Source organism: Podarcis muralis, chromosome 16 (genome assembly GCF_964188315.1).
Source record: "Podarcis muralis chromosome 16, rPodMur119.hap1.1, whole genome shotgun sequence".
In the NCBI taxonomy this organism is placed as follows: domain Eukaryota; kingdom Metazoa; phylum Chordata; class Lepidosauria; order Squamata; family Lacertidae; genus Podarcis; species Podarcis muralis.
In genome coordinates, this window is record NC_135670.1 from 22,706,427 (window position 1) to 22,734,019 (window position 27,593).

The 27,593-nt window shown below is 47.5% G+C and overlaps 1 protein-coding gene across 2 annotated transcripts; it reads right to left on the reverse strand.

Annotated features, from left to right (window-relative positions):
• Positions 1-4,978: 4,978 nt before the first annotated feature.
• TMEM233 (transmembrane protein 233) lies at positions 4,979-27,457 on the reverse strand. Of its 2 annotated transcripts, XM_028711000.2 has the most exons (3): positions 26,882-27,455; positions 15,339-15,473; positions 4,979-7,002 (listed from the first exon to the last, which is right to left on the reverse strand). In XM_028711000.2, exons 1-3 carry the CDS (start codon positions 27,101-27,103, stop codon positions 6,991-6,993), a joined length of 369 nt encoding a protein of 122 aa, XP_028566833.1. In that variant the 5' UTR covers positions 27,104-27,455; the 3' UTR covers positions 4,979-6,990. The 2 variants fall into 2 exon arrangements, with proteins under 2 accessions (XP_028566833.1, XP_028566831.2); XM_028710998.2 differs by lacking the exon at positions 4,979-7,002 and having other exon boundaries at positions 13,554-15,473; positions 26,882-27,457.
• Between the last annotated feature and the right edge of the window lie 136 nt (positions 27,458-27,593).

Below are 27,593 nucleotides of genomic sequence, written 5' to 3' on the forward strand. Positions count from 1 at the left end.
CAACATTTGGAGATTGGGGGGTACAGGTTCCCCATCCTTGTCTTTGGAGTTTTGGTGCAACAGACTGTTTAGCAATAGGCACCAACACACTCGGTGGATCTGATTCAGTGGACTGCAATCCGCAGAAGCATGTTCCATACCACAGCCTTCCACAACCTGGTGCCCTCCAGTTTGGACCTCAGTTCTCATTAGCCCAGTTTGGCGTGTTAACGGAGGAATCTGAGGGCTCCCTTGGACAAAAAGACAAAGACACCAACCAGGACAATTTGGAGCAAAACAGCAGCCTGTAGGCTTGGCCTTTATTGAAAACTGTTGCGACAGGACTCCCACCCACAACAAGATGAAGCAAGATGGAAGTCCCAAACAAAAGAAGACCCCAACTTTTATTAGCTACTAATCCCCCAAGCTACACCCCTAGAACTACATCACAACTACATCATGACTACATCATTGACACATCACAAAAAGGAGGGGTTGTGGAAGTAACCTGAGTATCTTGTCACCTGGCTGGTTCCTCCTTTCCCCCTCCCCATGAGTCATTTCTAGAGGACAAAGGGGAGTTGGCAGTTTCCTGCCCCAAGAGGGAAGATCTGATCATTGTCCTTTGTTCCAGTCCGTGTTGAATCCACTCCCATATGCAAGTCCGTTGTGTCCTTGATGGTCTTCTGTCTGGGACCATCAAGGTTGCCATGCCAACTGGGCAGGGCTCCTGAGTATGTGTTGGTACGGTTAAGGGATTATGGGCATCCTGTATCAAACTGTACCCCTTTGATAGTCCCTCCTTCATGGAGCAAAATAAAAGTGGACCGGTGTAAATCCGATGTACGGTTGATTTACTATGAATTTATAACAGAAAGGTCGCATATGTCGTGTGTGAGTGTGTGTGTGTCATGTTTGTACAAACTGAATGATTGTACAAGCTGAATGACGTTTCCTGCAACAGGATGTAGGCATGTACTCAGCCCCTCATAATAGCCATTCTTCTGACCTGGTCCGCCCTTGGATCTCTTCCCCGTTCCCTTAGCCCTCCTACCCTCCAACTGACTGTCATGGCCCATGACATTGCAGGGGGTTGGACTATATTATCCTTGGGGTCCCATCCAGCTTCACAGTTCTAGAACCCAGATACCATGCAATAAGCTCAGAAGATGGCAAGTCTCTGGAGCCGTTGTCCCTGGGGGAAGAGCTGCCAGGGCTGCCTTCTGAATCTCCCCAACTGGAAGACACAGGCTTACCATCCTGTGATTCCCAAGCCTGCAGGAACCAAAGACTGCTGAATAAGGCGAGGGCCCTTTAACAGACAGCTGGCTCCTCTGGAGGAGGTGGAGCTCACTGAACTACTGGTCCTGGTCAAGGTATATAAGGTTTCAGTTGGCACTACACCTTTGCAGACACAACAGTTCTTAAGGCTACATAGGAGGGCTCTGGGAGTTCCTGACAGGACAACTGCTGGACTTCCCTTGTGGTCTTATAGAAGAGGCACTGACCTCTGTTTTTTTTTTTTTTTGTTATCAGGTTGCAGGCGAGCCTGTTTTGTTGGGGAAAGCAACTGTCTACTGGATCAATCCAAACAGATAACTAACCTAGTCGCTGAGACTGGTAGGATGGAAGATGGGGAGGCCAGCAGTAGGTGGCGCCAGAGGCAATGACAGGCAGGGCTGACTAATTCTAATTTTTGCCTTCATCTTCCTCCTGTTACGACTTAAGAAGGCAGGTGTGGAGTGGCTGAGGACAGACTGAGGTTGGTGGGGCAGTGCCCCATTAGCCCTAATAGACAGCTTCTCCTGAGGTAGCCCTGGGCTGTTGCTTGAGAACTGTGACAGCACTTCCAAGATTAGATGGCCCAATACAAAAGCAGAGTATATGCATGCTGTACCAGGGCTGCAAGCTGACACCTCGGATAAGCCCTGGAAGTCTCTGATGGCTGTTTAAATACAAGCTGTTCCTCCTCTCCGGTCTACTCAGTTTAACAACTTCCCAAGCGTCGGGATGATATTTCACCCCCTAAATGCCTTGGCGGTGCAGCTGAGCAGCATAGGAGGACCCTTGTGGAGCAAGGAAGGAGCAGGGTGGCCTTTCTTAGCGGAGGGCCGAAGTTCTGCAAGTGCAATTGGCTCTCTGCCGCTTGAGATATAACTGAGGACTTCCGAAGTTGCTCACATTCAACAGATAGCCAAGGAATAGGTCAGTGGTAGGGCTGTGGCTAAATCTTCCCTCCAGCTTACCAAAGATTTCCTTCCTCTGCAAAAGGGGCTTCCATTTTCCTTTTCCAGGGGCACAAAGCGTGAGTGCATTCACATTTCTGTCCCGGTTGGTTTAGTTTAGGGACCAGTTTCTAAAGGGGAATGCTGAGATTTACCAGGGCAATTCAACATTCAAAGGAAGTCTGTTTGTGTTTATAGAGAGCCAGAGTGGTGTAGTTGCTAGAGTGTTGGACTAGGACCTGGCATAGGTCAGGGTTCGAATCCCCACTCAGCCATGTGAACTTTCGTGGGCAACCTCAGGCCATTCACTGTCTCTTAGACCAGCCAACTTCACAGGCCTGTTGTGAGAATAGAGTGGAGAGGGGGAAATCCCACAAAATACACCCCCTTGAGCTCCTTGGAGGAAAGATGGTTTGTAAACAAAATGAATGAAGGTTTTTAAGCAGAGGTTGGGTGGCCCTCAGTCATGGTTGCTTTAGGTAAGATTCCTGCATTGCAGAGCTGTTGGATGAGAGTACCCTTGGAGTTCCTTCTCTACAATTCTATGATTCTATGAATGAATGAGGGACACGGGTGGCGCTGTGGGTTAAACCACAGAGCCTAGGACTTGCCAATCAGAAGGTCAGCGGTTCGAATCCCCGCGACGGGGTGAGCTCCCGTTGTTCGGTCCCTGCTCCTGCCAACCTAGCAGTTCGAAAGCATGTCAAAGTGCAAGTAGATAAATAGGTACCGCTCCGGCGGGAAGGCAAACGGCGTTTCCGTGCGCTGCTCTGGTTCGCCAGAAGCACTGGCCACATGACCCGGAAGCTGTACGCCGGCTCCCTCGGCCAATAAAGCGAGATGAGCACCGCAACCCCAGAGTCGGCCACGACTGGACCTAATGGTCAGGGGTCCCTTTACCTTTTATGAATGAATGAATGAACATTACCGAAGAGTGGATTTGCCTGCGCATTTGTCTTACTGATGATAATTCACTACTATTTGGTGGAGAAAGGAGCCCTGCAGAAGCCTGTTGCTTAAATCTTCACTGGGCCCTCATCTCTTATATTTAGCTGCCCTGCTCTAAAGTTACATATCAGAATTACACACACACCGCTGTTTTACAGAGCCCAGCTGTCCCAAAGACCTGGAGGAGGCTAATCTGATCGAGGAGCTGAGGACAGCAATTTACCTTCCCATCTGTCTCTGCCTGTAACGCGTGTGTGGCGGGGCAGGCGGGCAGGCTTGGTTTTGAGGCACAGGGAATGGCACAGCAGAACTTGAGGTGGTAAATAAAAGCAGACTATTTTATGGTGTGTGTGTGAGAGAGAGACAGAGAAAGAGATATCATGAGGCAGTGAAAGCCTGAAGCAAATTAATGGATAAAAAAGGTCCTGCTCCACTCATAGGCAAACAGGAATACACATCCTTTGGACTTCACAAACCAAATGACTGGGGTGGATAGCTGGTGGCCTGCCCAAATCTGGTCCTGTGTACTGCTAACCTGGATGAGACCCAATGTGGACCTGATGACTCTGACCTCAGCTGGTTTCTCCCAAGCCAACACATACGTCAAAGGCTCTTTAGTCCACCCTTCCTGATGCAGACTGCTTGGTCTGAGATCACCTTTACTCACCCCAGGCGGCGAACAAACATTGCCATCCATCTTTTACTTGGCACTAAAAAACATTCCTGCCCCCCTGGGGGGTTTAATACTGCAAATGAGTTATTCAGATATCACAAACAGGCTGCTTGCAATGGGTGTGTTGTTTTTTTTAACTCACTGGATTTCCCACGGAAAGGGTAAATCCTGATTAAATGAGGGTGGGGGGGAGCAGCCTGGCATTTTGATGCCAATGATATCCTGTGGATCTTGCATAATAGGTCTTGCCTGCATGAGCAGCAATGATTCTGCCATAAACACCTGTCTGAATGCTGCCAGAGCTACGGAACCTTAACACCATAGTACAAGAAAAACCCCAGGATCACATCTGATTCCTTTAAGGCTAGCTTAATGAAGAGTAGAAATTACAATTGCTGGAGGGAATTTTATACACATGTGCTGGAATTGTCATGATCAGGTTCTTAGGCTATGATCTTTAGAGAGACTACTGCTACGACACTTATTCTCCAGTTAATGGACAGCAAAAATGAGGTAACTCTGAGAAAACTAATGTAAAGTGTAGAGATGTGTAGACTAAAGTACTATAGTTGTGTCCAATGCTATTTTTCTGGGGGGGAAATGCCCAAACTTGCCATGAAACCCTCCCTCATTCTCTTAGAATGGCAATGGCACCCACCTAAGAGGTGCCAGAACTGAGTTCCTGTCAGTTCCTCCTTAAAAAAAGCCCTGGTTGTGTCACTGTTATGAGAATTTTAAGGTCTAAGATATAAAATAAGTGTTCTTAAATGTGCCAGGCAAACACATACATAATTATATAAACCACATGTCTGAAACAGTACAGGAAAACAGTCCTAAAGCTATTTTGACTCTTTCAGTGACCTCAAATATTCCTCTGCAGTTTGGATGGAAGTGGGGAAAGCCTCCCCATTGTCTCTGTGCTCACAAATCCTGCCTTAAGGGCACATTGGGTATGAATAGAGTGAGTCTGTGACCTGGACTCAGGAATTACCGGTAAGTATTTATCATCACAAACGAATGGCCAGGCTGTCCAGGTAAACTGATCACCAGGTTTCCTGCCAGACAGGATTCTGCTGTAGACCGCCCCATGCGCTGGGGAGCAGATCCTTTACAGAAGTCCTCAATAAACCATTCAAGTTATTTGAACAAATAATTATACAAACCAATACAAGTTTATTGATCCCCCCCCTTTCCAGACATGACATTTAAGTGTTAATTAAAAAATAAATAAAATCCACAGTCAGACACAGGGTGATCACAATTACCCTTTATCCCTTGGGGAAAGTTCCTTGTAACATCCCTTAAATTAGATTATGGTGATGGAAGGGAAGGGATAATTTTTTTTATATTTCCTTACTTGTAAAGGTGGGGGGATGCATTTTATGTTGCGAACCGCCCTGAGATCTATAGGGCGGTATACAAATTTAATAAATAATAAATAAAATAAAATTTATTCTCCCTACCCTATAGAAATTTTCCATTCTGCTGTATCGAACTAAGTTAGAGTTAGCCAATTGAAATTAATAGAACTCAGTTAATCATGTCAATTAATTTAAGTGGATCCACTCTGAGTAGGTTGACCATTGGCTACAACCCATTCCATTCAGGATCCGGCATGAGAAAAGAGTATTTCCTACAGCAGGCATCCCCAAACTCAGCCCTCCAGATGTTTTGGGACTACAATTCCCATCATCCCTGACCACTGGTCCTGTTAGCCGGGGATGATGGGAGTTGTAGTCCCAAAACATCTGGAGGGCCACGTTTGGGGATGCCTGTCCTACGGGGTATCAAAATGCAAGTCAAGCCTGATTACATTTCACTTGCCAATTTATAGCCACCCCAAAGTTGGCTGGTGCCTTTAACTGAAGCTTGATTTTCAGTCATGTGCTCTGCCTACAAGTTTAACATTCAAAGCACATGGCTTTCCCCCAAAGATTCCTGGGAACTGTAGTTTACCCCCGAGCTGCAACGCCCAGAATTACAATACCCAGAACTACAGTTCCCAGGATTCTTTGGGGGAAGTTAGGTGGTTTACATGTAATTTCCATGCAGAGGAAAGCTCCGCCTGCTCATTTCTGCGGATCGAGTTGTTCTTAAAGGCACCTGAGCAGACCAGGCTGATCTCCCTTCGCCAGCACCATCCTTCCCCGACTCTCAGGACGAGTTGTCCTCTTGAGTCGCACATGACATCATACACAGCCGGACAAGCACAAACATGTGGCCTGATCAAAGAAATGGGAGTCTGTAAAAAGAGATAGCAAAACATTCCTGCAAAAGAAGGAGTCTGTTTTGCAGAAAGAGCAGGGAGAAAGCTGGACTGGAGAGAAGGCAGTTCAGGAAGAAAGAGAGTGGACTGGTGGAGCATCTACTTTGCATGCAGAAAGTCTCAGATTCAAGTCCCAAGCATCTCCAGGTAGGACTGGGAGAGAACTCTGTCTGACACCCTGGAGGGCTGCATAAGACAATACTAAGCAAGAGAACTCTGTCTGACACCCTGGAGGGCTGCATAAGGCAATACTAAGCAAGATGGACCAACGAGGCAGCTTTCTAAATATCCATGCTAGACTGAGAAACTCAGATGATAACTCTGAAGCTGTAGAGAGGGTTGAGCCGCAGTAGATCAAAGATGTATGATGGGCTGGGAAAGCATTCTCATTTTTTGTCCTGAGAGGCTCCAATGGGGTCAATGGACCTGAAGCAGAAGTCAACCCAAAAATCACCTTGTCCGGCCTGCTCCTCCAGCTCGGTCCTTGCATCCATCAGTGATCCAAAAAGTTCAGCCAGCGAATGCCTCTGACCTGGGCCATGTTGCACACAAGGGTGAGCCTACTATGTAGGATGGAGGGAGAGGAGTTTGTGTGTGTTGCAGGAATAGAGGTACCACCTCCAACATACATGAAAACGGAGGCCTGAAGTTTGGGGGTTTGAAAAGCGAATTGGAAGCATTTCTCTATTAACAGCATTCCTTAAGAAATACTTTTTTATGCTCGTCTTGGTTTACGCAGCACCGTGGACAGCGATAGCGGACGCAATCTGTTCACCAGCAACTGGAATCAAACCGTCTGGACTGAAGGATCCTTGTTTTCCTTCACTTTGTCGGAGATTCTCTGTGCCTTTCCCAGAGGTTTGAAGACGGGCAACGCTTCCCATCCTAAGTCTTGGATGTCAGATGACGTGCTGCGTTGGTGTTAAAAATAATGGCGGTTTTTCCCTCCCACAAAGAGAAGAGGAGAATTCGGGAAGGGGAGAGAGAGAGGAGAAGAAGAGAAAGTTAGAAAGTTTGATTGCCTTCTTTAAATTATTCATCCTCAAGGCCTAATGGACACATTATTTAATAGCCCTTGTTCCCATTAAACAAACAACTCACTGCATTAGTGGCTCAATACTCTTTTGAATCAGAAGCATTAAGTCTCCACTGGTAGCTGTCATCTCGCTGACAGTTCGTGCTGAATTATGTATCAGGGCGATCTCGAAAAATCAATGGATTCCTGACTGTCAGGAAATGGTTTGATATTCACTAATGGCTTTTGTTTTGTTTTGTTCTTGGGTGTTTTCATAAAGCCTTCCTTGTTTTAACATAGAAGAAGCAATCAGCCACACCCTGGGCAATTACCAGAGCCGCTGGTGCTCATAGCGGCAAAGCACAGCTGTAACGCAGAGGCAGGAATGGGGGACTACAACTCCCAGCTGGACTACAACTCCCATCAGCCCTAGCAAGCAGAGCCAATAGCCAGGGGTGGTGGGTGGTGCAGTTCAGCAACATCAGGGGGGCCAAAGTTTCCCCATGCCTGACTTAAAGGGGAAAGGAAGGTGATAGTTAAGGAGAGAGAAGAGTCACAGCTCAGTGGTAGATTTTACAGGCATAGGCAAACTCCGGCCCTCCAGCTGTTTTGAGACTACAGTTCCCATCGTCCCTGACCAGTGGTCCTGTTAGCTAGGGATGATGGGAATTGTAGTTCCAAAATGAGTAGAATGTGTGCTTTTATTTAAAATGCATTTCTGGGTTATTTGTGGGGCATAGGAATTTGTTCATCTCCCCCCCCAAAAAAAATATAGTCCAACCCACCACGTGGTCTGAGGGACGGTGGACCGGTTCCGTGCTGAAAAAGTTTGCTGACCCCTGACCCCTGAGGTTCCTACCAGGAGTCTCCCTCATAGCAGTTGCTGCACAGGGAAAAGACCCCAAAGGACTGTTGTGCATAATGGATTGTGTAAGTATGTGCCTCCCACAATTTCTACCACATCTAATGCAAGTATTATGGACTTTTTCCAGTTTAGAGCAAAAGTGAGCAAGGATTTGATAAAGGTTCACAAAATTATGCAGGGCATGAAGAAATGGATAGGTTGTTTTTCTCCCTCTCTCGTGACAGCAGAACTTTTGGACATGCAATGAAGCTGATTATTGGAAGATCCAGGGCAGATTTTTTTAAAAAAAGGACTAAGTAATAAACAGTTTCAAGCAGGCAGGCCTAATTATTTAGGATGTTTCTTGAGAGCTCTGGTTTCGGTTGTGGGGAGAGAAACACACACAACTCGTCCTCCTCAAAGCACGGTGTACAGCAGAACGAGGTGAAAAGTTCATGCCCATCTCAACTTGTGTGTCTTGCAGAAACATCCCACCACAGCCCTTCTGCTGCTCCTGTGTCTTTGGGGACAGCTGGTAATTCCATCTGCCAGGATGAAGAGCCAGCGATGTAAATATGCCAGCGAAGGTTGCCAGACACCCAGGACGTGGCTGTACAGCAGAGGAACTAACTTCCTGTGTCCATCCATGAGTAGCCTCTCCCTGCAATCTCTCTTTGACAACAGAGTGCCCTACAGATATTTCAGGGTTATTTCTTTCTTGCATTTATATTTATATTTATATTTATATTATTTATTTATATTTATATTTTATATTTATATTTATATTTATATTTATATTTATATTTATATTTATATTTATATTTATATTTATATTTATATTTATATTTATATTTATATTTATATTATTTATTCTACAAGGAGCTCAAAGCGGTGTACAGTGGTACCTCGGGTTACAGACACTTCAGGTTACAGACTCCACTAACCCAGAAATAGTACCTCAGGTTAAAAACTTTGCTTCAGGATGAGAACAGAAATTGCACGGTGGCAGCGGGAGGCCCCATTAGCTAAAGTGGTACCTCAGCTTAAGAACAGTTTCAGGTTAAGAACGGACCTCCAGAATGAATTACAGTGGTGCCCCGCAAGATGAATGCCTCGCAAGACGGAAAACCCGCTAGACGAAAGGGTTTTCCGTTTTTGAGTTGCTTCGCAAGACGATTTTCCCTATGGGCTTGCTTCGCAAGACGAAACGTCTTGCTAGTCTTGCGATTTTTTTTCCTGCTCCCCCCCCCCTTTTTCTAAGCCGCTAATAGCCTTTTAGCAGCTACCATAATCCGCTAAGCCTTTAATAGCCGCTAAGCCGCTAATAGCGCTAACCCGCTAAGCCGCTAATAGGGTTGCTTCGCAAGACGAAAAAACCGCTAGACGAAGAGAATCGCGGAACGGATTCTTTTCGTCTTGCGAGGCACCACTGTATGTTCTTAACCCGAGGTACCACTGTACGTGGTTCTCTCCCTCCCCATTTAATACCCACTGCAAACCTGTGAAGCAAATTAGGCTGAGAGGCAGCGATGGGCCCAGGGTCACCCAGTGAGTTTCACATGGCCAAGCGAGGATTTGAAACCCTGGTTTCACAGGTCCAGGGCCGACACTCTAACCACGACACCACACTGGCTCTCGAAGAAGTTGTATTCCAAAGAATCTGGAGGGCACCAGGTTACCAAAGGCTGTTCTTTGAGAGCACAGGATAGCACTCTTCAACCTTGGAGCTTCACGTGTTGAACTCCAACTCCCATCATCCCTGGCAAAATTAGTCGATGGTCAGGGATGATGGGAGTTGGAGTCCAACAGCATCTAGGGCATCGACACAGAGCTTTTTATACAGGGAGTGGGAGGGAAATAACCAAAAGGCTGTGTCAAGGAAAGCTGTCTTTTACGTTGCAGTTTCCAGGGGGCCAAGAGTTGGAGATGATGCGATTTGGAATTCAATAACATCTGAGGGGCTGCAGGTTTCACAATCCTGGTTGTAATAAGGTAGCCAAATGCTACAGAGGCAAAATGCTCCCACACCTTTAATAGTATAGAAATCCCCTCTTCTGTTCAGCTCTTAAAGGTGCAGGATCTCTGGCGACTTTGGCTATGCTAGTCTTTGGCCCACCTTACAGGAGTGCTGTGAAGATTCTGGAGATAAGTAGCAATGTGAGCAATCCTTAATTGGATAGGGTGGCAGGCTCCTGCCCCTGACTTCGTTAAAGGTGAAGGAGCCACGGTCCCCTTTTGCATCCACTCCCCCCAATTCCCTACCTACCAAAAGGGATGCATACAGCAAGCCCACAGTTTACACAGGGGGTACATTCCAGGTATCACCCCTAAAGCCAAAACTGCATATAGTTAAAAAAAACTGTAAGTCCAATGGCAAGTGGGATTGCAAAAGTCTTTTTTCCTGGATGCCTGCCCCCTTTCTATTTTATTTTTATTTTGCATAAAGCTGATTGCACACAAGTTATGAGCTTACTGCATTTCAAAATACTGTATTTCTTTAGATAATTTGTTCTGCTCACTTGCAAACCTTATTTGACTAGTCACAGCAATAGGTAAGGAGCTCTGCAGGCATCCAAGCACAACCTCCTGACTTCTGGGTTTTCCTTTCACCCAGGTTCTGTCCACGTGAGATTTTACACCAGGCATAGGCAAACTCGGCCCCCCAGATGTTTTGAGACTACAATTCCCATCATCCCTGACCACTGGTCCTGTTAGCTAGGGATGATGGGAGTTGTAGTCCCAAAACATCTGGAAGGCTGAGTTTGCCTATGCCTGTTTTACACTTTCAACATGTTCTCCATAGTCTTAGGGACTAGGAACTTAAATCCCCTATTTAATGAAAATCGAGGTCCCCCCCCCCATCCTGAATTCTGCACCCAACTTGCACAACCAGCACCCATGAGTAGATTCACCCATGCCTGTGCATCACTGGTCTTCAGCTGGTCAGCTGGGACCCACTAGTGGGTCACAACAGAAACATCACAGCCATGCAAATAAATGGAGAACGATTAAGAAATGAGGCTTCCAAAGCCTGTTTGGGTTAAAAGTGGGCCGTGGGTCTGAAAAGATTGATGATACCTTCTGTACATGATGTTTCGGGCATAGGATTATTCAGCTGCAGGAATCTACCTTATACCGAATTGGATTATTTGGTCCATCTAGCTCAGTATTGTCTGCACTGACTGGCAGCGGCTCTCCAGGGTTCCAGACTGGGGAAATTCCCAACCCTACCTGGCGATGTCAGGGATTGAACCAGTGACCATCTGCATGCAAGGCAGATGCTCTACTACTGAGCTACATCCCTCCCCAGCCTTTCAGCTGAGTGGGTGAGCCACCTCCGTGGGAAAAGGTGATGGGACACCTTTGCCTATGGCTGTTGGGCCACCATGGCTGCTTCCACTCACCTGATGATACTGCCGTGAACCTGCATGCGTGAAACCAGCCTTCCCTTCATTCCCTGCCCCATTCTTACGGTTCAGACCATCAACCTTATTGTTCCACACTCGTAAGAACGCCAGGAGAGCCCTATAGCTGGATCTAGGCCAAAGGAGGTCCATCTAGCCCTCTGCATCCTGTTCTCACAGTGGCCAACTAGATGCCTTTTCTGGGAAACTCACAAGCAGGACCTGAGCACAAGAGCCCTCTCCCCTCCTGTGGTCTCCAGCAACTGCTATTGGTAAGCACTTACTGCTTCCAACCATGGAGGCAAAGCTTCGCCATAATGGCTAGTAGCCACTAAGAGCTTTTTCCTCCATGAATCTGTCTAATCCTCTTTTAAAGCCACCCAAGTTGATGGCTATCACTGCCTCCTGCAGGAGCTGGTTCCACAGGTTAACGATGTGCTGTGTGAAGAAGACCTTTTTTTAAAAAATCCAGGGGTAGGAAACCTCAGTCCAGTATATCTGAAGGAGCGTCTCCACCCCCATCGTTCAACCTGGACACTGAGGTCCAGCTCTGAGAACCTTCTGGTGGTTCCCTCACTGCGAGAAGCCAAGTTACAGGGAACCAGGCAGAGGGCCTTCTCGGTAGTGGCACCCGCCCTGTGGAACGCCCTCCCGTCAGATGTCAAAGAGAACAACAACTACCCGACTTTTAGACGACATCTGAAGGCAGCCCTGTTTAGGAAAGCTTTTAATGTGTGGTGCATTACTGTATTTTAATATTTTGTTGGAAGCAGCCCAGAGTGGCTGAGGAAGCCCAGCCAGATGGGCGGGGTACAAATAATAAATTATAATTATAATTATTATTATAATTACCTAAGGCCTGGGGGCTGGATCCGGCCCAATTGCCTTCTCAATCCGGCCTGCGGACGGTCCGGGAATCAGCGTGTTTTTACATGAGTAGAATGTGTCCTTTTATTTAAAATGCATCTCTGGGTTATTTGTGGGGCATAGGAATTCGTTCATTCCCCCCCCCCCCAAAAAAAATATAGTCCGGCCCACCACATGGTCTGAGGGACGGTGGACCGGCCCACGGCTGAAAAAGGTTGCTGACCCCTGTTTTAATCCATCCCATATCTTCCACTTCCTTGGACGTCGGTCAGTTCTAGTGTTAGGAGAGAGGGAAGAAAAGTTTCCTTTATCTTCTTTCCCCTTGTTAACTGTTAATTCAGAAGCATACTGGCTCTGACAGAGGAGGGAGGGCCTGGGTTCCGGATCAGGCCAAAGGTCCACCTTGCCCGACATCGTTTCCTTGCAGCTGCCAACCAGATGCCTCTGGGAAGATTCCTCTGCTCCTTGCCACGTAGGCTGAAAGCGCAAGCATTTCCCATCTTCCTTCTAGATACTTGACGGAATTCCCCCCTTAATCTTCTTTGGGCTAAATTTATCCACTTCCTTCCACCTTTCCCTTATGCAACTTTCCCTTTCAGATCCTACATCGTGACAAGGTAAGGCTGCCAGCTGGCGATGCAGCCTGACCTGAAGTTCTGGGGTCTTTACAGTGCAATCCAATCCGTGTCTACTCAGAAGGAAGTCCCACTGGGTACAATGGCACTTACTCCCAGGTAAGTGGGGATAGGGTTGCAGCTTTGGCCTCCTCCTCCTTAGGATACCCGGAGGAAGGACTAAGATTTATGGGGAGGCAAGGGAAGTGTGTACAGGATTGCACACTCAAATGTCATTACTACCACTAATCTCATTATTATTCATTCAGAACCTGAAATCACAAAAGAATATTTTTAATGTATTTGGGCTGTTTGCCTGCTCCTTTGATCTGTTTTTGTGCGGGTGTTTTGTTTTCTTTTGTTTTTTGGTGTTTAAAAAACAGCTCCACTAGTTTCAGCGCATGAGGTCTAGAGACTTTATTTCTTAAAATGAAAGCTTTGGCTTCTCGGGAATTAAACCAGAGCCTGTGAGTTGCCCAGTGGTGTTTTGGTCTGGGGTCATGTTGGGGTCAAAGACCCATTCATATTTCTGCAGCAGGGTCCCTGTCCACAGACTCCTGGATTCACCCAATCAGCATGAAAGAGGAGCTTTTTTAGCTACCGATAAGCAGCCTTCTCCTGCTATGCGCTGATTGGAGGAGGAGGAAGAAGAAGAAGAAGAGGAGGAGGAGGAGGAGGAGGAGGAGGAGGAGGAGTTTGGATTTGATATCCTGCTTTATCACTACCCTGAGGAGTCTTAAAGCAGCTAACAATCTCCTTTCCCTTCCTCCCCCACAACAAACACTCTGTGAGGTGAGTGGGGCTGAGAGACTTCAGAGAAGTGTGACTGGCCCAAGGTCACCCAGCAGCTGCATGTGGAGGAGCGGGGACGCGAACCCGGTTCACCAGATTACGAGTCTACCACTCTTAACCACTACACCACACTGGCTCTTGGAGGCAACTGGAGTGAAAGGAGGCGAGTTAGCCACTGAGGATGGGCTCCTAGGGTCACTCTGGAGAAGGTGCATGGGAAGAATACCCAAGGAGGAGTTATTCTGCTCCAAACAGGGGTGGACTTTGGTAATATGACACCCTTGAGCAAGGACAAAATTTGATGCTTCCCCCACCTCAGAAATATTTTTCATTTTCGCAATAATTCCTTTTGGTACAGTTGATTGTTATGGATCTTCTCACTAGGTAGCCTTATAAATATACGTGGTTGTTGTTTTGCCCCCCCTCGGCTGGGCATCCTGTGTGCTGCGGGGGGGACAGCCCACACTGCCCTAAATCCAGAGCTGTTCCCTCCCAGAGAAGAATGGCAAACCCAGCTGGTGGACTATGCCGAAATGGCAAAGCTGACTGGAAAACTCGGAAACCAAGAGGATGAAAACTTTATAAATGAATGGGGGAAATTTACAAGTTATTTAGGAGACCACTGTAAGCAGATGGAAACAAGAGCAGGATTTTGACATACTGTTAGTGTAAAAAAATATTATGGATAATATGGTTTGATATAATAACTGGAGTACAAACTAATATGCAGTTGTAGATGTTTTAAAACAAGACTCCATGGACAGGATGGGGGGAAGTCGTGAGATTCGAAGACTCTCCACATATAGTGTTACTTTGTTGATGTGTGTTTATTTGTTTTTATTTTTATGAATCTGGGTAATCGGAGTATCACTGAGTCATGCCCGAGGAAGCGTTGTGCGGAAAATGTTGACTCTGGTGAATATTATGCCAAATTGTAAAAATTAATAAAAATTATTAAAAATAAAATCAAACCCAGAGCTGCTCCAAAGCCCAAACATTTGGGAAGACTGAAAACAGCAGATGTTCCAGCTTCAAGGGAACAGGGTGCATGTTCTGTTTCATCCAACGGACCTTCACGGAAAACACAATATAACTTGCTCCAAAAGAAGATATCGGAGCGCTCCAAAGCATTTGCCCATGTACATGCATGGAATATTGTAGAACTAGCTGAAAGGCAACCCGTGGAGATCTGCATTGATGGTTGCAATGCACCCCTAATTACTGAAAATTAATAAGACTGTTTTTAGAAGGCTGCACAACCTCAGAAGGGGCTGGTGGCTTTGAGCCTGCTGCTACGCTGCAAGTCACCGCTCCCCATTGATTGACCCTCTTCCTCTGGGCCTACTCTGCCCGAAGAGAGGGGGGAAAGGTGGGCAAAGGCCATCTCCTCTTCTCTCATCTCCTATCCATGCTTCCTGGAGCTCCAGGAGTTGGCAGTGGTCCCCCCACTGGGATGTGGGCACTGGTAGGTACCCAGCAAAGCCAACTCCTGAGTGCTGGCCCTGCCCCTGTAAGCATGCAGGAGCACAAGAAACACAGATTAAAGAAGATAGCATAATCTTAGAAGCTGCCATAGCTGCGAGTATCCACTACAGTACTAGAAATAACTGTCCTCCCTCTCCCTCTCTCCCTTCTCTGCAAATTAACAGCGTTGTTAAAGATGGCATCAAGTTCTAGTGTGTTGGCTGGAGAATGGCAAAATCTGACTTACCGTAGTGAAATGAACCGCACAAAGGATACCGATCAACACGAGGCCAATGAGGATCGCTGCGATAGCAACCAGGAGTGCAGTGTGGCCCAGTCTTTTTGACCCTTCTATATCTCCCTGTGTGTAACTGTTTAATGCCTGCAGAGGAGAAATGTGATTTTAATTAAAAAAACAACCAACCAACCAACCTGTGCCTCCATTCTCCTTTTGTCACCATTGGCGGGTGAGGCCTTGCTGCCGGAGGCGCTGCCACCGAAGGCTGCGTGGTTGGCAGTGTTCTGTGACGGGGCCTCTTTGGTGGTGGCCCCCCAGTTGAGGAATGCCCTCTCTAGCCAGGTGTGCCTGTCTCTATCATTATTAACTCCCTAGGAGAAAATGTCCCTGTTCACCCAAGCATTTGGTGGCTGAAGAATACTGCGCCCGGCCACCTCGAGAGAATAGGCTGGAAGTATGTTTTTGATTGGAATTGATTTTAGGACATTTTAATCTGTTTTATAATGTTTTTCTTTTTCTTTTTACAGTTTTGCATCTGTCTGCCAGCCTGGGATCCTTGGGGAGGAAGGGCTGTGTATCAATTCAGTAATGAATAAATCATCGGCATAATAATTTAACAACCAGCTCACAGTTTTTTCATTCTCCTGTCCTCTCTCCCCCTCCACCCAAATCTATATAATTTGGAAAGCTGTCATACATCTCTTAAAAGATATTGTGACCAATTCTTACACAGTGGTTCCTGTGATCAAGATCATAGGTTTTGGTCTGTGCTTGGATATACTTGGAAACCATTTTGAATCAAGAAGGTGGACTGAACCTTTAAAAGCTGTGCTGATTTTAACCACTGATTTCAAAAAGGTACTGGGTTTCTTTTTTTGTTTCCTTATAATTTTATTTATTACAGTGGTACCTGGGGTTAAGTACTTAATTCGTTCTGGAGGTCCGTTCTTAACCTGAAACTGTTCTTAACCTGAAGCACCACTTTAGCTAGTGGGGTCTCCTGCTGCCGCCGTGCCACCAGAGCATGATTTCTGTTTTCATCCTGAAGCAAAGTTCTTAACCCGAGGTACTATTTCTGGGTTAGCGGAGTCTGTAACCTGAAGCGTATGTAACCCGAGGTACCACTGTATTTATGTACTCATTGCATTTATATCCCACTTTTTTCTCCGCTGCGCTCAAGGCAGTGTACGTGGTTCTCTCCCTCCTCATTTAATCCCCACAACAACCTTGCAAGGTAGGTTAATGACAGGCCTGAGGTCACCCAATGCACTCCATGGCTGAGTGGGGGATTTGAACCCTGAGCACGTCAAAGTGCAAATAGATAAATAGGTACTGCTCTGGCGGGAAGGTAAACGGGGTTTCCGTGCGCTGCTCTAGTTCGCCAGAAGCGGCTTAGTCATGCTGGCCACATGACCCGGAAGCTGTACGCCGGCTCCCTCGGCCAGTAAAGCGAGATGAGCGCCGCAACCCCAGAGTCTGGACCTAATGGTCAGGGGTCCCTTTACCTTTACCTCCCGGGTGCTAGAACCTGACACTCTAACCACTACACCACACTGGCTATTCCCAATCAACGCCAGGGACGAAGCGGCCATTTATCCAGGAGCTGATTATTACTGCTGCATTCGTACGGTTCATTGCTCCACCACCGCTGATCAATAAATCCCACAGCAATTTAACTAAGTGCTGCACTTCGAAGGCTCGGCTGTCCACTTGACAGAATATGCATCTGAGCAGTGCGAAGTGGAGGGGAGGAGGAAAGGGATTCTGGTTTTACCTGGAGGCCATAGATATCATTGTACTGGCCAGGCATTTGAGTAAGAGGGCAAACTATTTTTAGGTGTGGTTTTACTGACATTTATTTGCTCCTAAATTGTAGCTGACTTTGGTTTAAATGACTCTCCCATGAGGAAAATTTGCAGCATTTGGGATTTTTTAGTTTAGAGAAAAGGAGAGAAAGAGGTGCCAGGATAGAACCTTATAAAATGATGCATGGCACACAGAAAGTGGATGTAGAACAGGCTTTTCTCCCTTTCTCCTAATGCTATAACTCAGGGACATAAAATGAAACTGAATGATTTGGGACAGATAAAAGAACTTTTCCACACAGGACATAGTTAAACTACGGAACTCACTCCCACAAGAGCCAGTGATGGCCACCAACATTTAGAAGTTCTAGGTTTAATTCCTGGCATATAAACTACACAAAGGTCAGATGAAAGCTGAGGGCAAAAAGCTAAATCCTCTATTTATTGGGTGGCACTGTGGGTTAAACCACAGAGCCTAGGACTTGCCGATCAGAAGGTTGGCGGTTCGAATCCCCATGACGGGGTGAGCTCCTGTTGTTCGGTCCCTGCTCCTGCCAACCTAGCAGTTCAAAAGCACGTCAAAGTGCAAGTAGATATATAGGTACCGCTCTGGCGGGAAGGTAAACGGCGTTTTTGTGTGTTGCTCTGGTTTGCCAGAAGCGGCTTAGTCATGCTGGCCACATAACCCAGAAGCTGTACACCGGCTCCCTCAGCCAATAAAGCAAGATGAGCGCCGCAACCCCAGAGTCGGCCATGACTGGACCTAATGGTCAGGGGTCCCTTTGCGTTTACCTTTAAGGTGACACAAGCAATTTGGCACAATGGGTCCTGAGATCATGGAGCAGTTTTTTAACTATGTTTTGATATTGGCCACCATTGTGAATCAATATGGCAGACTCAACATTTTAAAAATGCACCAATCTGGACATTTCTTAAGGTATATAGACAGATTTTTGCATGTCCATTTGGCAAATATACACATCTCTTTTTCCCCAAGACATTTACCCTAATTTAATTCATGTTTGTATATTGTTTTCATGAATATACACAAGGACCTCGGTCCCCCTCTACCTTTGATGGAACAAGTGGTTTGCTCGGAGCTCTCCATGGTGCTGGAACCTTCCCCTCCCCACCCGTCTCTCAGATCAGAGCAGGACGAAACCTTGAGAATGGCCATAGCTCAGTGGCAGACCATTGTCCTGGCTCCCAGTTGCTGAAGGAAATTGATACACGCTTTCCAAAGGCTTTTATGCTTAGATTATTGTGGTACATAGGCAGATTGTTGGCTTAAGGCACTTTAGGCAATACTCTTTGCTAATCCTCAATACAGCTACAACAAAGGTAGGCGCTCCAGCTGGCAAAGCTTTGAAAGATGATCCAATGACTATCCTGAATATAGGAACGGGGTGCGCTCATCTTAAGGCTGAAAGAGTTTCTGAAATCTCTTGCAATGCTCAGTAGGCAGAGCTCTCTATTTCCTTCTCTTTGGGCTCCTCCTGGACTTGGGTGACAGGGAACAAGTCGCTACCACCTGAGAGGTGGCTGGGACTGGTGAACTATTCTCTCCTGGGAAGGCAGAGCTATTCCCAGTATCAGACAGCTGTGTCTGACAGAGGTTCTCCACCAAACGTGGAAAGGGAGGAGGGGAGAGAGCAGGCTGAGGAAGCCCCCCACTCTGCAATCCTTGCTAGCAGATTCCCCCACTCCCAGCAGATGCCCCACATCCCACTGGAGGCCTTCCCCATATCCTCCCTCTGCATTTTCCCGACTTGGCCAGCCCATGATAAATAAGCATCTGCTTCGAATGCAGAAAGCCCCAGGTTAAATTCTTGCCATCTCCAGATAGGGCTGGGAGATACTTCCATCAATGCGGACTGTTAGAGGGGTTTTTTCTTCTGGTGGCAGGTGACAGAAACTACGACACCATGAGACCGGTGTAAAATCAAATAAAATAAAGGTTTTATTACAAAACAACAAAGTTTGTGGGTGTTTTTCCTTGCAGGCAGATTCAAACTGCAACTTTTCCTCCTTTTGTAGTCATGACCAGCTGTACCCAATCTGCCCAGAGCTCACAGAAACAGTTCTTAAAGGTACAAACATCTTGACTGTTTCTTTGCAGAATGACTCCCAAGATGGACTCGGGGGGTGGTGGTGGCAAGATGGCCCGTTGCCCCCCCCCAGCTGTAGAGCAGCTGAGAGCATGCACACAGTTAGTATGTGCACCGCTCGTGTGGCGTTTGCATGGTCTGCCGCTCTCACACACTGTCCATACGGACTGGCTGTCACATGGCGACCATACGGGATGTCGTGTGTGCGCCGCCGGGCGATTCGCCCCACCACAGGTTCCTCCGCCACTGCGGACAATTCTGAGCTAGCTGGAATCAGCGATCTGACTCAGTATAGTGGTACCTCAGGTTATATACGCTTCAGGTTACATACGCTTCAGGTTACAGACTCCGCTAACCCAGAAACAGTGCTTCAGGTTAAGAACTTTCCTTCAGGATGAGAACAGAAATCGTGCTCCAGCGGCGCGACGACAGTGGGAGGCCCCATTAGCTAAAGTGGTGCTTCAGGTTAAGAACAGTTTCAGGTTAAGAACGGACCTCTGAAACGAATTAAGTACTTAACCCGAGGTATCACTGTATAAGGCATCCTATTTCTCCTCCCCTCAGAGGAATTGCTATAAATTGTGGCAGGTTGGGAGCACAGGCGATTCACGACGGATGCAAGCTTTTCAGACTGCCAGCGCCTCAAGAAGACATTCTGCAGACAGAATAAATCCTATCGGCTACACAACTAGGCAGAGGTCTACTCAACTGCACATGCGATGACGGCATGCAGCATTAGCTGAATTGCAGGCCCGGAGGGAAATTGCTAGTAGATCAAGTTTCTCATCTGGCCCTTTTTCAGAAGCAATGCAGCAAATATATCATGTGGGCATTCCTGAGCTTCTCATTACACTTGGGTTTTTTGGGAGCCTTGCAAGAGCTTATCCATAAGACAATACAAAACGAATACATTGCAGCTTCTGTGGGAGTGAGGGCCTCCTGCCTTCCTGGGGAGCCTTCTGGGGGCCAAATGGGTGGAGCCAGAAACACAACTGCGCGGAGCAACGTATTTAAATTTGACCTCAAGGAGGGCGTGGCCTGTGGAGAGTGCCAAGGGTCAGGCAGGGATGCCTGGAGGGCCAGTTGTGGCCCCTGGGCCTGAAGTTCCCCTACCCAGATTTTGTATGAGTTGATGGCCATGTTTGCATGTAATGATATGGCAGATGTTATGGCTTATTGTGGTTTATTGTGAAAGAACAGAAGGCGGGTATATACTGCCCAATTGCCTCCTCTTCTATCATCCGCTGGTGGAAGCAGAATAATCAAACAAACCAAGAAGCCTTGGCTTTGTGTTACATCAGATCCAAGGATTGTGGTTTGTTTTCTCCTAAATGAAATGGCTTCATTTCTCCCCCGCCCCCTTCTGTTTCATGTATTTTCTATGGTAAAACCAAAGGCTTCCCCCCTTCTCCCTCCCCGTTCATTTTTCCTTTTGTGACGTGCCTTTTAGGCCGCAACTCTAAAAATTCAGGGTTGCCTTGTTATTGATCTTTGCCAACCACTGTGGGAGGCTTCTTCAGCTGGAGAGAAAGCTAAAAATGCTTCGGTTAAAGACATTTGTTTCGTTTTATTTATTAAGGTGCTTTCATATCGCTCTGCACCGCCACAGCCACCATGTAACGAAATAATCTGAACCAATTTGCATACATTCCCTGCATAAGCTAATGCAGGAACAGTGACGTCCTTCACCCATCAAACCTCTCCACCTGTAAAAGCCTGACAAAAGAGGTTCGTCTTCACCTGAATTTATGTAGGGGCTCAGGCCTCCTCATCGCTTAGAGCCAAGCTGCATTTTAACCTTTCAGGAAGAAGACCCGAATCTTCCAACATTCAGGTTCATTGGATATACACAAGTTCTAGCATTAAAGAGAGGGAGAAAAACTTTTCTCTAGCCACTTTCTCCCAGCTGTGTCCAATGGTACCTCGGGTTAAGTACTTAATTCGTTCCGGAGGTCCGTTCTTAACCTGAAACTGTTCTTAACCTGAAGCACCACTTTAGCTAATGGGGCCTCCTGCTGTTGCTGCTGCCGCACCACTGGAGCACGATTTCTGTCCTCATCCTGAAGCAAAGTTCTTAACCCGAGGTAATATTGTTGGGTTAGTGGAGTCTGTAACCTGAAGCTTATGTAACCCGAGGTACCACTGTATAATTTTATAAGCTTCTATTGAACCTTGGACCCGGGGGCCAAATTCAACCCTCCACATGGCCCCTGAGACTCTCCCCATGCCCATCAAATAAATAAATAAAAATACTTAACTAAAAATAGAAATTGTAGAAAGAACTGGACAGATTTTCCTGAGCACTGGGGGTCAAAAGAAAGTCACTTAAAAACAGCTGAGACCCTTCATTCCAAATGTGCTAGGTATCAGAGCCTGCCCCCCTACAATATAAATTCTGGCTACACCTATGCCCATGCCACATAACCCTCTCCAGCCACATCTCTTCTCCCCAGGCCACAGCCCTCACCAGCCCTGCTTTGCACCCTCCTTGAGTGTTTTGCCTGGCTGGAATGTGTCCTTGAACTGTGATCGTGCCTCTTGCTTGACTGGATTGTGTGTGTGTGTGTGTGTGTGTGTGTGTGTGTGTGTGTGTGTGTGTGTGTAGAAACTAGCCTATTGTACAGAGGTCCAATTTGCATCTATTGCTCCTCCCAGTTTTCCTTCTGGCTCCACCCACCACTGGCATGTGGCCCTTGGAAGATTGCCCAGAAGGGATTTGCGGCCCTCAGGCTGAAAGAGGTTCCCTACCTTTGATGCAGAGGAACAACTGTGGACAAGGCAGTTGGATATTGCTGTACTGGGCTGGTGCCATTCGTACTTGTTTTTTTGTTGAGCCATTAACTCTGATGGCGAGAAAATGGTACCCATTATTTAAAGAGCAGATCAGCAGGGTGAGATATCTGTATAGTGATTCGAGGCATCTCTTTTGAGCTCTCAAATAACCCTTGCTGCTTGAAAGCTTTATGGTCCCCAGAGAGATGGGGGAGAAGCCATCTCTCTTAGCGAAATACCTTCTGTCTCCAGTCCACCGTCCTGCCAACTGCAGACGGAACGTGCTTCGAGGTTCTTTGGCACACACAAGCACACACCCTTAGCCTCTCCTAATCTCTCAGGGCTCTGAAACGGCCAGCCATTTCTCCCTTCGCGCAAGTAATGGACCGCAACCCATTAGGTTGGCTAAATGGACTCTCTCGGAATGGATGGTCTGTGTCGTGCACGTATCCACCCACACTTCTACACTTATCTTCCTATATGCATAAAAATGTAAGGTTGTCGTCACGTAGCCCCCCCCCCCCATTGGGAGGATTCTGGGTCTCGCATCAAAATCCCAGATTTGCAGGAAGTTAGGGTGGGGTGAGGAGGCAAGCTGCACAACACCATGTTGTGGGAGCGAGGAGGGAGGGGCATAGACAGGTGAAATGTTGTGGTTGAAAACAAGAGCAGAGGTTTGTGTGAAGTAGGGATGGAGGGAACTGAAGGAACATGGCGGGTGGGGAGAGTCATGGGCATGCCTGTGAAAATGGGGGTGCAGTGTGGGACTGCAGAATAGAAGAGAAAAATGGAGAAGAATAGGGAGCTTAGCAGTCACTTGAGGTGGGAAGGGGAAGCTCAGGGGGGGCAGGGAAATGGTGGGAGGTTTGTGAACTGAGTGAGCAGGGGCGCAGCCCCTAGCAATCAATACGGAGAGAACAATATACTGTGCATTTGTTGTAGAAGGGACTCATATGCACAGCCCAATGTTGCTCTTATTGAAAAAAGAGTTGCAACTGGAAGCGTTTCTGATCTCCTGAATCCCCTATGTGCCTGCATGTGCACACACACACACACGTGTACACACATGCACACACAGGACTTTTTTTGAGCACCTCCTCTCCTTGACCTATTACAGCTGGTTGTTACAAGAACTCCAGAGCGAAGACCTAGCACCTGAATTTGCTTCTTCCTCTTCCCTCCTCCTCCCTTTTCCTTTTGCATTGTATCTTTTAGCTTATAAGCCAAGTCTTATTATGGATAGCTGTAAGCCACTCTGGGAAGCTTCCCCCACCCCCGGCTGAAGAGCAGGGGTCAAAATCTTTCAAACTGGTAAATGACAGGGCTAGGTTGGGCTGTTGAATGGTCCTTTGGCCACAGGAACCTCTGCCTTCACATTCCTCTTGGGCTTCTGGGTTGGCAGCTAGGAACATAGGAAGCGGCCATAAACCAAGTCAGACCATTGGTCCATCTAGCTTAGTATTGTCTACACTGGCTGGCAGCATCTCTCCCAGGCTTTCAGACAGGGGTCTTTCCTGGCCCTACCTTGAGATGCTGGGGATTGAACCTGGGTCCTTCTGAATGCAAGGCAGATGCTGTACCCCTGATCCCAACCCTACCCCAATGTCGGGAAGGAGACAGCAGTTAGCATGCAGAAGGTGTACTCTCTACCCCTGAGACAGGCAGAACTGCAAAATGGGCCAAAATGGGCCACAGATCTTCACCTCCTAGAGAGAAAGAGAGATATCATAGTGACGGACAAAACAGAAGTTTCAAAATCATCCTTTAAATGCATCCTTTTCATCAGAGCAACTGATGAACATTTTTATCAGCGACTGGAAATGTTATGCTTTAAGAATTTAAAAGTTCTGCTTTAAGTTTGCTGTAATAAACCTAATTTTGGTCATGAACTGCATTCTACCAGGACCCCAGAGCTTGCAGGTATTCTTTTCATTGCAGGGTGGGTGGAGGGGACAGACGGACGAGTCGATCTCACACCCTTTTCCAGGCTAGAGCTCCTAAACCATCTTTGCTTCCTGGATCTCGCTGCCATATAGCCTAGAATCTGCCAGAACACAGGGCAAGGGAGTTCACCACCCTCTGTTCTGAAATTCACACCTAAGGCACTGGAATAACAGTGACTGGGATGAGGCCTTTTGAGAAGAAAGTTTAGAATTGCCAGGGGGGTAAGGATGACAACTTGCCAACAAAGCATGCACCACTATAAAAGACTTGTGCACATCTTCCTCATGTGTGCATGTGAGGGCTGAGCGGGTCTCCCGTCCTGTCTTGCACCCAACTTGGATCCAGGCCCTGACCCAATTCAGGAACCTTACAGAGTCACACAGGGCTCCTTCTCCCTGCTTTCCTTGTCTTGCATTTTGACAGCCCTGGATTGCTTCAGGTGGACTTGATCCAAGCCAAGGGTATCCAAGGCTGCCTCAGTCTGATCCACCCGAATCCCAGGTTGACCCAGATCCACCCAAGGCGGTTTATGGGCTTCTCCTGCTCCTCATTCAATCCCCACAACAACCCTACAAGGTAGGTTAGGCTGAGACTGACTGGCCTCCAAGGGTGACCCAGTGAGCTGCATAGCCAAGCGGGGATTTGAACTCTGGTCTCCCAGGTCCTAGTCTGACATGCTAACCATTACACCACACTGGCTCTCTGGTTTTAACTTTGCTGTTCTATCCTTCCTATGCCTGGTGCTGTACAAGACACAATCACTCGCCGCTTGTTATCTGAAATTTCTCTCTCTCTCTGAAAACAAAACCAATGGTGCATGTTCTTGAAATTGTATTTATTCATTGCACTTATATCCCACTTTTCAAAGAGCTCAAAGGTTCTTCTCCCCTCCCCTGTTTGATCCTCACAACCACCCTGTGAGGTAGGCTAGGCCAAGAGGGAGTTAGGAAGTCGCTCAGTGAGGGAAGGAGGATTTGAACCCTGCTGTCCCGGATCCCTAGTCTGATGCTGCAACCGCTACACCACCCTGGTTGTTGTATGGACTGGGCACCAGAAGGAGAACAAGTTCCAGAAACAAGACAGTCAGATAATCAAGGCAAGTGACTGAGAAGCAGGATCTTTGCACTACAGAAACCACAACTTCTATCCAGTACAGTGGTACCTCGGGTTACATACGCTTCAGGTTGCATACGCTTCAGGTTACAGACTCCGCTAACCCAGAAATAGTACCTCGGGTTAAGAACTTTGCTTCAGGATGAGAACAGAAATCGTGCTCCGGTGGCGCGGCAGCAGCAGGAGGCCCCATTAGCTAAAGTGGTGCTTCAGGTTAAGAACAGTTTCAGGTTAAGTACGGACCTCCGGAACGAATTAAGTACTTAACCAGAGGTACCACTGTATTGATAACAAAATCTTGAGACAAAAGGTTACAACCTTAACATAGGCTTGCACCAACAGCATAGTGAGCCCCACTGAACTCCGCAGTGCTTAGGATCCGGAGTAAACTCAGGTCTCCTCCAGATTGGGGCTGTGTAAACACACATTTCCCTTTTACTCTGCACCCACTACACTCTCACTCCTGGGTTCAATCCACATCTATCCACATCTATCCTGCCTTTTGCTGCTCTGAACCCCTTTGGGACGAAGGTGGGGGAGAGAGATAAATGCAATAATAAATAATGATAAAATCTACCCTCAACTTTGATTCCCCATTGCAGGGAGAAGAGACTAGACAACCCCTTTGAGCAGGTTCCAGCTCTAGAATTCTATGATTTATTTATTTTTACAAAATGCTGCATTCCCCCTCCCCCCCAAAAAAAACACCCACCCTGGCTTTGATCCCAACTGGAAAAAAGAACAACCTAGCTGGATTTTAAGCCAGCAATATGTACACACAGCCTGTGGTTCTTTTGGGAGAAAGATTCAGTTGCATAGCTGCAAATTTAGGCTTCAGCAATTAGAAGTGGGTTAAAGTGTTCTCAGGCAGTAAATTCACCTTTTTTAAAAAGGGGGCTTTTTCAGGAAGGAAAGTAGTGCAGAAATGCTTGGGGAAGTGTGGGCTGACAATGGAATGACGGGACATCTGGAGGCTCCCCCCCCCCCCGACATTGCATCTTGAAACCATCTATTGCACTTCCTGGAAAGTTAAGCCCAGCTAAATATCACCCAGGAAGCTTGCTTCTGAGCCAACCATTAATAGGTCGGGGCTGCCATCACATCCATGCTTCCTTAGATGCAAGCCCCTGTTTGAACTCCATGGGACTTTTGAGTTACACCTGCAGCGGATCAGAATCTAAAGATGCAGTGGAGATTGAAGCTGGAAAGGAGAGGTTCTGAAAAATAAATTTCATAGGGGGTGTTGTGTCCCCTCCCTCTATAGTCCAGGGGAATCACGGGTCAGTCTGGGGTTGTCATTAGAGCCACTAAAAGTAAGGAACATGGCTAACTGGTGTCCTTTTAATGTCGGCGAATCTCTCCAGCACTGGTTCTACTCAAGAGTAAACCCCCCTGAAGCCAATGGGCATGGCTACCTCATGCCCATTGAGTCCAACCAATATTCTCTTGAGTAGGGCTTGGAAAGAAATCAAAAGGTCTACTCTGAGTAGGGTCCAGCTGAATACAACCCTTTTAAACCCTAATGATTAATGTTTGATGTATTACAGTATTTTAATATTTTTTTTAGAAGCCGCCCAGAGTGGCTGGGGAAGCCCAGCCAGATGGGCGGGGTATAAATAATAAATAAATTATTATTATTATTATTATTATTATTATTAATTATTATTATTATGTCCTTCCCCTTTCCAAGTAAGAGCTGTCCAGTAGGAGGCGACGAACTGGGGAGGGGCGCAATGGTGGAGATAGGGACGCTCCAGCCCCGACGGCGCCCCCTTAAACCCACCCAAAAAAAACACCACACAAGGCTTACCATCACTGAGAAGACGAAGGCCACGATGTTGATGGGGTAGGACGGGCAGAAGCAGGAAAGGATGCTGAGCCACAGGTAGTTTTTGGGCGCGTGGATCTCCTCTTCCTCGGGGCCCGGCGCCTCCTCGTCGCCGTTCATCTGCAGGTCGGCGCCGCTGTTGCTCTTCCCCAGGCCCCGCCTGAGGTCCGAGTAGGCGGGCGGCGGCGAAGAGGAGCCCTCCATGAAGCCGGCGCGGGAAGAAGGAGAAGAAGGGAGAAACGAAGTTCGACGGGGCGGACGCGAGCCGAGGAGGAGCGCACGGCTGCTGCTGTCCCTGCGGCGGAAAGAGCTGCTCCGTCGGCTGCAGAGGGAGCCGCTTGACCTCGCTCAGCCCCTCTCTCCTTCTCCTTCTCCTACTCGCTCCCGTCTCCCTTCAGGGACGGCGGCCAAAAGGCAGACCGAGCCAAGCCCACCTCGATCCCGGGCAAACTCTCAGGTTTCGCTCCCCGGCCAAGCCGAAGAGGTTGGCGGCTTGGGGAAGAAGAGATCGCTCCCGACGGGCTCAGCAAGGACTGAAAGCGCCTTTGGTATGGCCAGCGGCTGCAGCGGCGGCGGTAGCAGCAGCACCAAGGCACTCGGAGCGCCGTCTGATTGGAGGGAAGGGACGCCCACTTTGGAGTTACACGGAGCTCTTCGACCCAATCAGGTATTGTGGGGAGATGGGAGAAGGAGG